Source organism: Pangasianodon hypophthalmus, chromosome 16 (genome assembly GCF_027358585.1).
Source record: "Pangasianodon hypophthalmus isolate fPanHyp1 chromosome 16, fPanHyp1.pri, whole genome shotgun sequence".
Classification (NCBI taxonomy): Eukaryota; Metazoa; Chordata; class Actinopteri; order Siluriformes; family Pangasiidae; genus Pangasianodon; species Pangasianodon hypophthalmus.
Window position 1 is genome coordinate 14,623,249 of NC_069725.1, and position 16,197 is coordinate 14,639,445.

At 38.0% G+C, this 16,197-nt stretch overlaps 1 protein-coding gene across 7 annotated transcripts in view; it reads left to right on the plus strand.

Annotated features, from left to right (window-relative positions):
• Positions 1 to 16,197, plus strand: part of foxp1a (forkhead box P1a) — a 42,334-nt gene that overhangs the window by 24,686 nt on the left and 1,451 nt on the right. For 6 of the 7 annotated variants that reach the window (XM_053240787.1, XM_034311901.2, XM_026921208.3 and 3 more), the window contains 13 exons: positions 865 to 1,002; positions 1,166 to 1,255; positions 2,659 to 2,779; positions 2,973 to 3,138; positions 6,712 to 6,810; positions 8,244 to 8,331; positions 8,754 to 8,837; positions 9,349 to 9,556; positions 9,833 to 9,909; positions 11,499 to 11,600; positions 11,740 to 11,861; positions 12,271 to 12,337; positions 14,475 to 14,638. In XM_053240787.1, coding sequence (XP_053096762.1) covers positions 865 to 1,002; positions 1,166 to 1,255; positions 2,659 to 2,779; positions 2,973 to 3,138; positions 6,712 to 6,810; positions 8,244 to 8,331; positions 8,754 to 8,837; positions 9,349 to 9,556; positions 9,833 to 9,909; positions 11,499 to 11,600; positions 11,740 to 11,861; positions 12,271 to 12,337; positions 14,475 to 14,638 — 1,526 coding nt within the window. The remainder of the gene's footprint in view (positions 1 to 864; positions 1,003 to 1,165; positions 1,256 to 2,658; positions 2,780 to 2,972; positions 3,139 to 6,711; positions 6,811 to 8,243; positions 8,332 to 8,753; positions 8,838 to 9,348; positions 9,557 to 9,832; positions 9,910 to 11,498; positions 11,601 to 11,739; positions 11,862 to 12,270; positions 12,338 to 14,474; positions 14,639 to 16,197) is intronic. The other variant, XM_026921210.3, reaches the window with a different exon arrangement.

Below are 16,197 nucleotides of genomic sequence, written 5' to 3' on the forward strand. Positions count from 1 at the left end.
TGAGAAGGTCTATGACTAATATAAACCCTTGAACCACTTAAGGGGTCTATCCAGCGCAAACACTGACATGCATCCCATAGTGAATGTGGTTTTAGTTTTAAATCCCAGCCGTTATGTGCTGTTCTGTGACTAAAGCATTTAACTCTCAACACTATGTTCTCATATGGTGGGAGGGACTGTAGCGTGCTCCTCCTCCTCCTCCGCTTCACTGTTTTATGTAGGCGTATGCAGTTCACCCATGCACTAAACATTATCTTTCATGTAAATGGACTAATTTAACAATCAGTAATTACAATTTTAACAATCTTAACAAATCACAAATTAAAAAAAATTCCAAAGCACCAAAGCTGACAGATTCAGATAATGGGACCAGAAAATAAATGTGTGAAGATTCTTTATCTTGGAAAGCAAACAAATGAGGCACACGAGGCTGAACTTGGAACACTTGGCAGTTGAACTGACTGCTAAATTACTGCTCCGTGCAATTATTCCGAACGTGGAAAATAAAATATAACTTGACATTTTACCAATTTTTTGTTATAGCCAACACATAGATACTAACAAAAATTTTCCTATTATGTGTATATATTCATATATTTCCTATATGTACATGCATATGATTTTTTTTACTGGCATCCTTGATAATTATATGTGGGCATAAAAGTGTAGCAGTTCATCAGTAGATAGATACATTTAAATGGATGAGTCTGAAATATTGCCTTTTGTTTATTCATTTATTTTTTTTTTTGCATAAGTTGAAGATGCTTTTTTAAAAAAAAATATTTAAACATGGACTCTCTTTCATTAATTAAGCAAGCCATTTCTGTTGCCCAGGCATCTGTATCATGTGTATGTGTTGTGTAGGTGCCTGTATCGCTGGCCATGATGACCCCTCAGGTGATCACACCTCAGCAGATGCAGCAGATCCTGCAGCAGCAAGTACTGAACCCCCAACAGCTCCAGCTGCTATTACAGCAGCAACAGGCTCTGATGTTGCAGCAGGTTCGTACACTCATCAGTCCAAACATGACCAGTTCAAAACATTTTCTGTCAACAGAGAATTGGCAGTTTGATTATAAATATACTAAATGATTGTTGCCACATGCCTCTTTGTACTGAGTGCATGAGAAGCTATATCCTGTTCATTATAACTACTGTTTTGCAGCAACAGCTCCAGGAGTTCTACAAGAAGCAGCAGGACGAGCTCCGACTGCAGCTCCTCCAGCAGCAACACACTGGAAAACCCAGCAAAGAGGTGTGTAGTACAATTGTCTGTATTTCACACTGCACTGCTAAGTGTACCAACTAGCATTTTTTTCTAATTATACCTCTTTTTTGTGTGTAACTCCTGTTTACAGCTTGTTTTTTTATGCGTTTTGAGTATTCAGATTATATGAGGATTGGGAGTTTTTCACTTAAAAATTCAGGTGTACAGTTGTGGTCATAAGTTTACATACACCTTGCAGAATCTGCAAAATGTTAATAATTAAAAAAAGAAAAAATATAATAAAAATAATAATTTACACCAATCGTCCTGTTAATTTTACACCCCACTGGCTCTTAATGTATCGTGTTGCCTTCTTGAGAATCAGTGAATGTTTGCACCTTTTGTAATAGTTGTGTACGAGTCCCTCAGTTGTCCTCAGTGTGAAAAGATGGATCTCAACATCATATAGCCACCGCTGGAAAGGGGTCAAATATGCAGAAGATGCTGGAGAAGCAAATTATGTGCAGGGCCTGTAGGATTATTCTGAAGAACAGTGGGCAGTTTAACTGCTCAAGACAAACAAGAGACTCATGAATAACTATCACAAAACATAAAAACAGTCGTTGATCATCCAGGAAACAACGCGCAGTATTAAGACTCAAGCGTATGTAAACTTTTGAACTGGTTCATTTGTGTAACTTCAGTTATTATTGTGTCTTGTGGACTATATGCAAACATCTGTTATGTGAAATAGCTTATTCAGGGCAGTAGTAAATAAAAAACAAAATGCAATTTTTATGATCTGTCTTTTTTTTATTATTAAAAAAAGATTCTGAATGGCGCATGTAAACTTATGACCCCAACTGTAAATGCACCCAAGACTCAATTCAAACATATTTCAATCCAGTTGTTGAAACCATTTCAGGTCTCACATACATTTTAGCCAGTCATTGTTCAAACATACATGCATCAGTCTCTCCAGATGACAACCCAAACTCCTTCCTCATAAGTTTTAAAAGCCACATGGTCCATGACTGCCAAAGTCTGTGCCTTTAAGAGAATAAAACACCACCCAAAATTGTGATCTTTGATGTGGCTCCTGTCTTTTGCATAAAACAGCTGGAAATAAGAAACAACGCAGTTGGTGGTTATGAGCTGATTTGTATATGAAGCGTGATTCGGCAATCTGATATAAATCTGGCTAACTGGAGATGCATTTGACTACAAGTGTAAATGCATGTGGTTAAAATGCTATCTGAATACATTCCAAGCATAAGAGACATGGAATGACCGGGCCTAAACAGGATAAAAGATTTTAATGTAATTGGTTCATAGCTTAGGTGTCAACAGTCCTGAGCAGCCTGACCTACAGACTTCAGTGTGCTGCCTTGGGTAGCCTGTTTGGTACTTGTTGGTGCAGTGACACTGTGCTGTGTGAATGTTGTCTCCAGCAACAGATGCTTGCCCAGCAGATGGCTGTCCAGCAGCAGCTCCTCTCTCTTCAACAGCAGCATCTGCAGAGGCAAGGACTGCTGGCTCTCCCGGCCACAGCGCTCACCTCACTGCCCCAGAGTAAGAACAAACATGCATGCACAGATTTAATATCCTGTTAAGCTCAGCTGAAGTTTTGAACATACTTTTATCTAATACTGGATATAGAGACTGCTTAACCTAAATGAGAAACTTAGATATTAAATTTTGACTAAACTTATAAAAGCAAGATTATAGTTAGGTTAGGTGGTAAATAGTCAGTTTTGTTAAACAGGTCTGATTCCTGCAGAGCTGCAACAGTTGTGGAAAGATGTGACAGAGGTTAGATCAGAGGAAAAGAGCAGTGGTGACAAGTCACCCTCTTCTTCTAAACCGCCTGTTGTTAACCAGCACCCCAGTACCAACGGACACCACACACCCCGGCCGGTCAGGAGAGAGAGGTATGACCACCGCTAACACAAAGCCCAGTCTCACACATGGGTAAAGATCTTTACTGTCTGGTTCTTTATCATGTAAACTCTTCTGGCTTAGATAATAAAGAAATCAGTTTGTAAGTATTAAATTTGCAGCACAGTTTTTTTTTTAGCCTTGTTTTCATCCTCAAGGCTAAAATTATAAATGCCTTTAGTCGAATCAGTTTCATTTGGTATTTCAGGTATTTTGTGGTGCAGGAAGGAAAAAACAAGTTAAGCAAGAGTTTGCAGACAGACATATTCTCACTTGCGCAGGTTACTGGCAAGTCTCCTATTAGGGCACGATTCGTTTTTGTAAATGTTTGACAGTCTAGAACAATAATTTATACCCTGCAGGCCTATTGATGCCTGATGTACAAACCACATGCACACACTTCTATTCTGTTTCCTGAGGACTTATTTATTGATACTTTCCAGACTTTGGTTTGTAGATATATTTAAGCCCTAGAACATGACAGGAAGTGTGTTATTGAAAATAACATCATGTCTGTGAATTGATGGCAGACATAAGCAGGACAAAGGGGAGTGGTGGGGATCATCACAGCTGTGATGTTATTTGTGACAACATGCAACCTCGAGTCTTGTACTGCTTTTATACACCAGTTTACAAAGTAAGGACAAAAGTAAAATAAACAAGTTATCAACATTGGCTATAATATTGCCTATTTCTGCTCCCACAGATAAGTAGTTCCATGACGAATGTTGTGTTGTTTTGCAATAAGTAACGATATTCTTTTTGTGGAAAGGAGTCAAAAATACATTGTGCTGAGTCTGTAAAGTAGTGACTAGTCTGGAATCTTCATTAATCGGCTTCTCAGCTTCACAGCTAACATAGTAGAAAACGACCAACTGAGATTATATTCTTTAAACACTGCATCACTTTACTTCCAAGATATATAGATGTTATAAACAAACATCGAAGACGTATTTATAAGTCCAATCTTTGAACTTTGTCTTCAGTGTAAACTTATTGGGGAGAAATTTCACTTTTCATTTTCCGTGCAGGTTTACTGGCAAAAGAATTGGTATTCCATTTGTCTGTCATCTAGCAGCAAGGATAATTAAATATATGAAAAATGGTACATAGAATAAGTTACTTTACACCTTTACTTTACTCAAGCAACAGTTAAAATTGCTTCAGGCTGTAGTTTACCCATCCCCGATTCAGATGTTACAAAACATGAACTGTAGGTTATGACATTACTCAACGGTCACAGTTATAACTTAGACTTCTGTAATGATAATAATAATGTATAATGATAATAATGACGAAAGTGACGACAATAATAAAATTAAAAATAACAATAATAATAGTCACACTGATCTTCCAAATCTGACCAAAGTAGGCTACATGATGTAAGTCATGCAATCGTTTCTAATCTTTTCTAATTTTGTTGGTTAATGATTCGAAACAGCTTGGAGTAACATGACTGTTTCTGTTACTTAGCAACCTGTGGCCAGCAAAATGATACAGATTTGGTGACAAAGCTGAGGCTTTTATCAGCTATCACAGCATGGCTAGAATGCTTTTCACCCGGTCTGATTGCATGGTTGAAACTAACTGTCGTATAATTGAAACTAAACCATGTTCATGAGTCCTAGAACTGTGTAAGGCAGTGTCAGTTGATTTATCACTATGCTGGGCTCTACAAGGCTGATATATTAGAAGGCCACAGCATGCAAATTAAAACAGAAACAAATCTATGCTTTATCGTGGCTCTTGCTGTTCCCAGTTAGTATTTTGTGGGTATTTCCTCATGCCATGCCAGTGCATACTACAGTGGGTAAATATAGTAAAATTAACTCAGTGTTTTTTTTTCCCCGTATGATCGAGGCCTAGTGCATGTATTTATTCTCAAGATTTGTCTCCCGTACCCCGTTTTGTTTCTGAGCAGAACTGTTTACCTGTTTACAGTATTTATACTTATCAGGGAGCTGCTGAAAAAAATACTGACTGCTTGTTTATTGATGTATGATACTGGAAGGTTGTGGTTACAGATTAGTGCAAAGCAAAGTTAAGGACAACTGTCATTGCGTTGTGTGTCCTCAGAACCGTCCTCTCTGCTGTGTGTCTGTTATTGTTTGGCTGAAGTTGTGGTGGCTGATATTAGTTCAGGGTGAATGCTCAAGGACTGTGTGGTCAGGTTCATGTGTCATGTAAATTCTGCCCTGGCAAAGTGGCGCCTGCAACTAAAACCTTAAGTGCATCCAGTGGCGTGAAAAGCGAGGCCTCACCCTCCTCTTACTGGCGATGGAGATGTGTCACTGTGTTGTTGGTTTTTTTTTGTTTTTTTTTTTTAGAGCCTCTCTCTCTTTCTCTTTCCCTCTGACCATAACTGAATGGAGTTTTAAAATCTTGCCCCTTTACCTGCATTTTCTCTTTGAGCAGTACACTAATGAAAAGAGTGTTGAGATGTGAATTATTTCTTTTAAATCTGCCGGTTTTATTTCCTTGCTTTAGTTCTTTGGTTATGGAAAACTGATTAAATCACTGGTGTAATTTAACTGCTACACAGATTTAAACTGAATCACATAAATAAGCTCAGAGGTAGCTGAAACTCTATAGGAGTGAGTCATTGCTGTGTTTAATGTGTTGCTGTGCTGTTGTGCCTTTGATGTGTGGGTTGGGAATTTTAGAGCTTCATCTGGTTCAGTGAGCAAATAACTCTGTAAACAAATTTTATTGTATTTGCATTCTCTTTTAAAGCTGCATCATTTCATAGTCAAATGTACTATGTATCATTTTTGACTGTGCAGGTTGTGAGATAATTTGTTTATATGAGGCAGAGCAACCGGTCTGGAACATATAAAGAGTGAAGGGACATCCCAGCTATGGTTTCTTAAATACAATAGTGTATTCCAGTTACATCAGATGGAAGACTATAATATATTCAATGAATATTTTGCTCCCATTTCCCCCAGCCTGTCTCACATAGTGCAAGAATATGGTCAGGTTCAGAACCCTTGTCAAACGTTATGGAAAAAAAAAAATTGTGTTTAATTTCACATTGAACATGAGAGAAATGCAAACTTTAATTGATGCAAATTTATTACAATTAAAAAAACCTTATCAAAAATACTTGCATACATTTAAAGGAATATATAGTGTTCATCTCTCCAGTTCAGTACAGAGACATGTAGAATCTATGCACATTGTTAAAAATTCTTTGGCTGTGAGTTGAATTCAGTGGTCTCAGAATGCATCCGTACTGACTGGCGGCTGATTTAGCTTCTTTGCAACCAAAGACCGCCAGTGAATAAGTTCTGGCAGTGTCAGACATTTCTGTATTAATATCTCTGAGTGTGACCACTACTATGACACTTGTCTAAAAATACCAATAGGAGGACGGCATACGCTGATGCGAAACTCACGGGACAGCCAAAAATACTGTATTGGCAATGGCGGAACATAAACGAAACATGCAAATGGACAGAACACATATCTTTATTACCTCAGTCTCTGATGGACAAAACTATTGAGCTCACTGCCATCAGGTAGTCGGAAACTGACTTAAATTTGATTTTTGCTTTGTGTTACAGTTCACAGGAGGCTCAGAGCAATCACCCACTCTATAGCCACGGTGTGTGTAAGTGGCCTGGCTGTGAGGCTGTGTTAGGAGACTTCCAGTCGTTCCTCAAGTGAGTCTCTTCCTTGTTTCCTCTCTGTCCCTTACTAGTAATGTCTTGTTCTTCTAATGAGCACTATGCATTAATCCACTGTAGGTAGAAACAGAGTAACTAAATGTTTTGTTTTATTTGTGTTTAGGCAATAACTCATTTTCTTTCTTCCTGTCTTTTTTTTTTCAGTTGACCAAGCACAGTTGTTTAAAGGCTTGGTTGACTTACACCCTAGAACTGAGTTTGGCTTACAATCTGACTGCTCTTGAAGAAAACTGAGTATAGATTGAAGTTTTCTGACCATCAGTTCCAGTGAAAGCCTGTTTAATTAAACTTCTCAAGTTTGAAACACATGCATGCTCCTCTACAGCACTTTACAAAGAAACCCAAAATGTCTCTGTTTTTTCTTTCTTTCTTTTTCTTTTTCTGTTTCCTTCTGTTTTTTCCTCCTGTTCCTCCTGCCTCTCTTTGTCGGCTCATTTCAATATTTGCCTTTCTTTCTTTCCTTTTTCCAAAATCCCCCACCTCTCTCTCCCTCTCTCTTCCCCTCCTTCCCCTGTGGTGGAGGAGTGGTGGGGCCCCTCAGGGTTGAGCTGCACTGCTCTGTGATAAACAGTGTACCCATGGTGATGGTGGCCCATCCCTCCCAAAACAAACAGCAGGAGGATGTTTATGCGTGCCCCCTGCGCTGACCCTGACCCCTGCTCCCTCTCTGCGTCTCCGCCCTGCCTTATTGCCACAACACTGCCTTTGTTCTGCAGCTCCACTCAAGTCAGGCTATTAAAAACACACTAAACTAGCACACATCATCCTGGCCTCGCCCTGAGTGCTCTCTGTGTACATTAATATTTCTCTCGTGTAACTCTTTGTTGTTCCCTTCTGGAGTTTTTTACTATTAAGCATTGATAAGAGGCGCACAGCAGATGACTTCTTGTGTATGAAATGCTTTTTCTTAACTGCTTGTCTTCTTAGCAGGAAATCACTGAAATGGATTGTAGTGTTTATATTTGGCGTTTGCTCAGTTTTTACAGTTGTAATTTTAGGTATATGGTTTCTAAAGCGCATTTTTTAAAAAAATATTTAATGATACAGTTGTCTGATTTTATATAAAGTGTTATTTTCATCAAATATTAAATATTCTGGTCTAACTGGACAGTCAAATTCTACTTACACCATAAGTCCTTACCTGAGTTTTTCCCTCAGAAACCTACAACCAGACAGATTAAATGCAAAACGTCAGGTCATAGCACACCTTAGACTAAGCTGCCCCCTAGTGCTTAATGTTATAATCACAGTACTCCAGCAACATCACTTGGCCCAGCTTTATATTTTCTTATAAATCATAATAAATATAAATGATTTTTAAAAAATTTACAGCAACCTGTCACTGTAATAAGCCAGTGTTGTTCTTGTTTGTTTTTTTAATGATCCTTGATTACATCTTTTTCCTGCAGGCATTTAAACAGTGAGCATGCACTGGATGACAAGAGCACAGCTCAGTGCAGAGTTCAGATGCAGGTTGTTCAACAGCTTGAACTGCAGGTATTTTTCTTTTTTTGCAGTTTGCTAAACTTATAAAGTCACTCTTTCAGTTCCCTATTGTGAACACCCTGTTTTTTTTTCATTCTATATTGAGTAGTGGTTCCAGCAGAAGAAATGCCATTAGACAGCAGAAAATGTTTTTTTTTAACCTAATCCAGGCATTTTGCATTGTTTTTGTTTTATTTAAAATGAGAGTGATTTTACAGTGTGCTAATATGTCAATAACATGCCTATAATGTGCTAATAATATGTTTAAAAAATCTAAAATTTAAAATGTTATTTTTAGATAATAACCAAGCATTGTATGTTTAAACTTCAGAGCAGCTCATTTATATATGAAGAACGAAAAGAATATTTGAGAAGTAGCAGCGCTGTGAGCAGGTGATTTATCTTTGTGTCGTCTTTGTTTGTTTGCCAAACAGCTAGCAAAAGACAAAGAACGTCTCCAGGCCATGATGGCCCACCTCCATGTCAAATCTACTGAGCCTAAACCAACTCCACAGCCAGTAAGTTCTCTAGCACACCTCGCAGACCAGCTTAGTGTCTTATGGTTTTAAGGTAATGGACACAAATTCTAATGGTTTGCTTGATGTAACTGTTATGTCAAACCTGTACAGATAGAGTACTTTAGTATGTTTAGAAACTTTCATTGACTGATAGATGACCCTATGAAATTGCCAGAAATTGAAATTGGAACTGAAAGTTACATGTTTGGATGGCATCGCAGTTGCAGGTCATTATGAATTAGGCTGTATGCTAGTTAGTAGTGGCCAGCATCTGTCTGTAAAAGATTTAAACTGTGTGGTACCTGCATTTGTTTTGTAATGTTCACTGAAATGAATTGCAGTGTTTTAGGTGACATAATGTCCTTGTCAGTTCTTTAAGAGAAATCAATCAGTTTCTTATTGTCTTTAATTCTGTGGCTTCTCTGTCATCACAATTTGCGTGAAATGGATTTTCATATTTTCAAAGTCATTGATTTGGCCGAAAATGTAATGGATGTGTATGTTGTTGAAGGTGAATTTGGTTTCCAACCTCACACTGGCTAAGGCCACAGCTCCCAAGCCCACTCCCTCCATGAGCCTTTCCCAGAGTGCCACGACACCATCAACACCGCTCACACCACTCCCTCAGACTCCCAGTGTCATCATCCCCAGCAGCCTGCACGCCGTGGGGCCCATTCGCAAACGCTACTCTGACAAATGCAACCTGGCTATGGACCAAGGTCAGTTCTCCTCTACAAACACATTTAGTCAAAATCACAGGACTCTTGTTTTTATAACCTTAGAAGTTTACTTGCACATAATTGCATTAACTCACTAGGGACTGCAGGTTTTTTTTTTTTTCTAGGGTATGATATCAAAATAAATTATCTTCTAAATCTAACACTGTAACTGTCTTTCAGTACCAGTGCTAGATTAGTTGGAATATGAGTTACAAGGATTTTTGAACTCAGGCATAACTTTGACTAAATTGTCCGCTTCCCTTTTTTGCTTCTCAGACATTGTGCAGAATAAGGAGTTCTATTTGAGCACTGAGGTCAGACCCCCGTTTACATATGCAGCTTTGATAAGGCAGGTAAGGAGCATTTGCTTGCTACAGCAGGCATTACTCTAGGTGGAGTAGCACACTGTATTGGAATTCTTTGTAATGTCTTCACTTTATCTTAAGTGTCCTTAATAATTATGTAGTTAAGCATAAATTATACAGGCAACCATAATGTAACTACTGTGGACGTTTGCACTGTTACAGATATCTAACTAAAATCAGATTAAGATTAATTATGTTAATATCCATTTGAATTTGACAGTACATATATACTAATTACACAGAAACTATTCACCTTCTACATGAATTAACACTCTAAAATAAGTGGTCAGTTCCTGTAGTATGTAGATACAGTCACTATCAGAAAGAAAATTTTTGTTGAAAAATACATCTGTGAGAGACCTGATGCGCTGTTAGAACTATCAAGATTCACTTGGAGCCAAAACTGACCTTCTTTAGGTCTGGTTAATACTCCTGTGTATCTGTTTACACTTGAGAGCACTGTGTGTGGGTGATCACATAGGTGCCACCATGTCCACTAGGGGGCATAAAATAAAAAACTGAATAAAAGTCTTGCATTTCACCATGGAAAAATTGGAGAGAAGAAGCAAAGTACCGGATGCGATACGATGAGGTCTCCTGCTGCTTGCTTCCAGGTTCTAAATAACAGATACTATTAGGTATTAAAGTATTAAACATCGGACAAGCGTGGATATTGTCTATTAATTGAGAATATGTTACTGAACTTTCAGACCTTACATGGCTAGAAATATTAATTAATTATTATCTGAAGTAATATCCGAAACTTAAGTTTGGCCAAATAAGACACTGTGGGATTGCTGAAGTCCTGCCATCTGATATTTTATTAATGAAGCTATGTTATAAAATACAATTATGTGTGAGCATGTGGTTCATGCCCATGCTGATGAGTGGAGCTACAGCTAGACCATTTATCTCACTGCATGTGCTTGAATCTTTTTCCTTAATACAGCCCTTTCTGGATGCTTTTTCACAGTGCTAATTATAGTGCTGCATGCCACATTTGCAGCCAGACTGAACTATTAACCCCAGATGAACTCATTCTCTAGTATCACTAAAATGGGTTTCTTATAAACAGTCAGATGAGTAGTGAGGTGCCTGTAGCTAAAATGCATCCAAGACCCAGGAATGCATTTCAGGATTAAAAAAAACAGGAAATACTTTCTAGGGTCGACACTTTCATACTCAGTTAATCAGCATTCGCCTGAAGGCTGTTTGACGCACAGCACTGTAGACACACAAGATGTGCTGCCAGGATTATGGAGGTGTGCTTGTCACCCTGTCAGTGCACCTCCACATGCCACGCTTACCCTTAAACCTCCTTTTAAACCAGCTTTAATCCATTTGTAACAGCGCAAACATTGTGGCTGGTTGCATTATAGTTGCTTGTGTAAGTTTATGTAGCTACACATTTATCAGACACATAATGTAAAGTGGGGCCTCATATTATTACATTTTGTTCACTGAGATCTGGTTTGTAAATTGTGTACATGACTGTAATAATTCCTTTAATATTTTTAAAGCAGTGTAACTATCAGTGGATAGATTAAATACATTATGCTGAATTTATCTTTTTGCAGGCGATTTTTGAATCCCCAGAAAAGCAGCTAACACTAAATGAAATATACAACTGGTTCACTCGGACCTTTGCATATTTCAGACGCAATGCAGCAACATGGAAGGTAGAGTTTTTGCTACAGTACTACATTCATGTTTCAGTACTACGTTGTTTTAGTGTTTGATCACCATTGTGTTTTATGAGATCAGCTTAAGATGAACAATTTAATGGAATTGTAATGCTTTCATCTCTTTGGCTTGTAGAATGCAGTACGGCATAACCTCAGTCTCCACAAGTGCTTTGTGAGAGTGGAGAATGTGAAAGGAGCTGTTTGGACTGTGGATGAACTGGAGTTTCAGAAGAGAAGACCTCAGAAGATCACTGGGTAAGCAGAACCATTCGATTCCACACAGGGATGCCTCCACCAGCAGCAAGACTAGTTATTCTTGTTAATTAAATTTATATGCCAGAAATATCCTTGATATACTTTAAACAGGAAGGAAGCTATTGAAGAAAGAATCTCAGGTATTTGACCTTGCTGTGACCTTGTTTCTGTTTAGATAAATTCTAAACTCTAAACAGATCATCTGCTGGTTGCAATGGTAATTCCATATAAATCCTACAAACATTCAACCACACATTCTAGAGATATTGCACTAAAGAGAATCTCGGACGGTCAAATGGACGACCAGAAAACACCACTCAGTGGCTGAGGAATAAAAATTTCGTTGTTTGCATTTGCAATTAATGTAAAATTTTTTTCCCAATGTAAATTCATTCTTCTGTTTCTGTAGATCGCCCTCTCTGGTGAAGAACATCCAGTCAAGTCTTGGCCAGAGCCCTGCTCTGTCTGCTCTCCAAGTAAGTAAAATGTTGGGATGTTTTATTATTTCTGTGTGCTAGCATTTTTTTTTTTTTTTTTTTTTTTTAAGAAGTTAAAAGACCACAGTGTCAGACTACAAGCGTATTACTAGCTCATCACTGCTTCGTCACTGAGAATTCATGATGGAAGGATGCTCATGGATTTCATTAAAGCTAGAAAATTGCTGTTGCAAGCTTCATTGGGGTAGAACTGAAGGCTTTGTCCCAAACTGCACACTGCACACAAAGTAATATACCTGAACAGCGGTGACACTAATGGTGTTGTGACATACTATTTAGTACAGTATTATACAGTTTGGGATGCAGCTCAAGTGTTCGACTCAGGATTGCTCAGTATTGCAGAAGTGGTATGAGAACAAAAAAACGTTTATTGTGCACATAAATGTGATTGCCACTTTGGCTGAGTACCAAATACCGTACCGATCTAATCAACTAAATATAAAATATAAACCCTGGATGGGGGGAAAAAGGGGTGCTCTGCTGTAATATCATGGCGTGTTACTGACCCACAGGGTAAAATGTCGAGGCTTCACCCCTCCGGGGCTGATAGATGCAGCTAGCCTGCTAACTCTAGCTAGTTAAAATATAGTGAAGATAACGAAACTATAATACATGTTCATTTACAATGTTTGTTTATTTATTTATTTATTTACTTGATCTGTAGTCTCTGTGTATTTTGTTATATAATCTATGTATTTTGTTCTCCAACCTGCCAAAAATGAAGGCTTAAATTTCCCTTTTGCCAGTTATAACCCAGTTTGAAATATACGAATACAGAGAAATTTTCCAAATCCTCCCAGCTCTCATGATTTGTTTAGCTAAGCATGTTCTCATCTGGGTAACAATGCAAACTCCACGTCAAGAATAAATCAGATGACTAATCTCACTAAACTTACTAATCATGTTCCTACCATGATATCATTCCACCATGAGTTTCTCACTAAATTAGAGACTGGACAACCTTTTCAGCAAGAAAAAAGCTCTTGATTTTTTTTTCTTGCAGTATCAGAATTTTTCACTCACTCTCACTCTCTCTCCTAATGGGCTACGGCTCTCGCCCGTCACAGAGTCTGTTATTTCATGCTTAAAATTTATTTTAAGATTTAATTTTAGATAAATTTAATTTATGATATTTGGCATTTCTAAACTGGCATATAGCGTAAGTGTACAAATGTTCCATTAATTGTGACTCAGTGTCCATGATACCCAACAGCTCAAAAACATTGCTCTCTATCCCCCTTACTCAATTATCTTTTTTTCCCCCCATATTTAACAAAAAAAAAAAAAATCTTACACACATTGGGCCTCATTTTTCAAGCTGGATCAATCTATGAGCGTTTACACAAGAAATTTCGATGGTGGACAGTTTGTACGAGTTCGCGAGCGGTGTTGCCCAGTGGTATTGCAGCTGTACAGGCTGTGTGGGATTATACCTGTGTAGGTCTTCAATGGGACTATGAGCAGCTACGCCTCTGAAATTTAATCCCAGGCAGCTTTCGGTGGACTTTTTTTTTTTTTTTTTTTTTTTTGTGGACAGCATTTAGCCGACGGCCTTATCCAGAGTGAATTATAATTATTATTAATATAATATTATATATTATTAAATACTTTTATTGGCATAATAGCGAGTCAAAATAATTTCCGCTTCTGTCTTTCAGCCTTTACACTCATCCTTCGTTATGTGCTCCCAGCTGTCTGTGCACTTGAACTTTTATGGGCGCCACTAAATGCCAAGTAGTTGTGTCAGGAGTGTGCTTTGCACTTTACGGGTGATCAACATAAGCACGCCAGTATGAGGAAAAACAGCGTTTGTGAAACGATTCTAAATCCAAAGTAAAATTTTAGTTCTGTTTGGCTTACACAAACATATATACACAACTTTACTAAAAGATTGATAAATGAGGCCCAATGTTATCATAATGTAGCTTTAATAATCATTAATAGATCAAATTTAATGCGTCTTAAGGAAGTTATTATCATCATGATTAATTAGTAAATTAAATGAAATAAATAATTATATTAACAACTCTGATTAATAAGATTCCAGGTGAAATATCATTGTCTTACACGAGAGTTTCTAGGCAGTTTGGTGTGACGTGTGTTGCTTTCGCCCCAGGCTGTGATGGTGGACAGCAGCTTGCCGCTGTATGGTTCTGCCTCTGTAGGAGGCTCCAGCCTCAAGACCCTGGCCAGCGTAATGCATGAAGAACTGAGTGCTCAGGAGCATGAAGATGGCTCCCACAGTGACTCCAGCCTTGATCTCTCTCCTGTGTCTGCTCTGTGAGTGACTTTTCACTTACCTATTTACCTACTTACACTCACCTCTTTACACGGGGATCGATATAGTTTGATTTCTTTTTTAATGTTTTTGGCTTCAAGTTAGTCATTTTTTTCTAATTTCAGAAAGGATTAGATTTATCTGTAGACTTTTTATTTACAGTGAATATAAAAAGTCTACATACGCCTGTTAAAATGGCAGGTTTTTGTGATGAAAAAAATGAAACCAAGATGAACCATATCAGAACCTTTCACACCCTTATTGTGAAATTACAACATATAAAAATTAAGTGAAATGCAGTCAGAAACATTTTAGGAAAAACTTACAATAACTTGGTTGCACAAGTGTGCACAACTTAAACTAATACATTATTGAAGCATCTTTTGATTATATTACACCATTCAGTCTTTTTGGCTAAGAGTCTGGGCAGTGAGGGCATTTCCTGTGCACAGTCCACATCAGGTCAGCCCACAGATTTTTAGTTGGATTCAGGTCTGGGCTCTGGCTAGGTTATTCAAAAACATTGATCTTCTTATGGTTAAGCCATTCCTCTGTCGATTTGGATGTATGCTTTGGGTCAATGTCATGCTAAAAGGGGAAATTCATTTTCATCTTCAGCTTACTAGCAGACAGCTGAAGGTTTTGCACTAAAATCGACAGGTATTTGTAGCTATTCATGATTTCCGCCACCTTGATAAAAGCCCCAGTTCTGGTGGAAGAAAAGCTGCCCTAAAGCGTGATGCTGCCACCACCATGCTTCACTGTGGGTATGGTGTTCTTTTGGTGATGTGCATTTTTATTTTTATTTATTTATTTTTTTGGACCTAACATACCCTTTGGAATTATGGAATTTTTATACCTTTTGGATTTGGTCTCATCAGATATAACACATTTTGCCACATGGTTTGGGGTGATTTAGTTGGGCTTGGATGTTTTTTTGTGAGAAAGGACTTCCATCTAGCCATCCTACTCCATAGCCCAGACATGTGAAGAATATGAGAGATTGTCACATGCAGAGAGTAATCAGTACTTGTCAGATATTTGTGCAGCTCCTTTAATGTCTCTGTAGGTCTATTGGCAGCTTCCCTAGTAAGTTTTTGTCTTGTTCTGTTGTAAATGTTGGAGGGACGTCCTGTTCTTGGTGATGTCACTGTGATGCTCTATTTTCTTCACTTGTGGCCTTCATGGTGTTCCATGATACATCTAATGTTTTGGAAATTTTTTGTACCGCTCTCCCTTCAACAGTGAGACCCTGTACAGTCTTTGTAAGCTCTTTGCTGACCATGGCTTCAGCAGTCAGATGAAACTAAGATGATGTCAGGAAAATCCTACAGAAACAGCTGGTCTTTATTTGGGGTTAATTAGAATAATTTCAGTGATGACAGCTGTATGATTATTACTTTTGAACATGAGATTGGTTCATTTTGAACACAGCCACATCCTCAGTTATAAAAGGGTGTGCACACTTATGCAACCAGGTTATTGTAACTTTATTTTTCCTATTTTTCCTTAAAAAAAATCCTGATTGTTTTTCACTCAATTTTTATAGGTTGTAATTTCA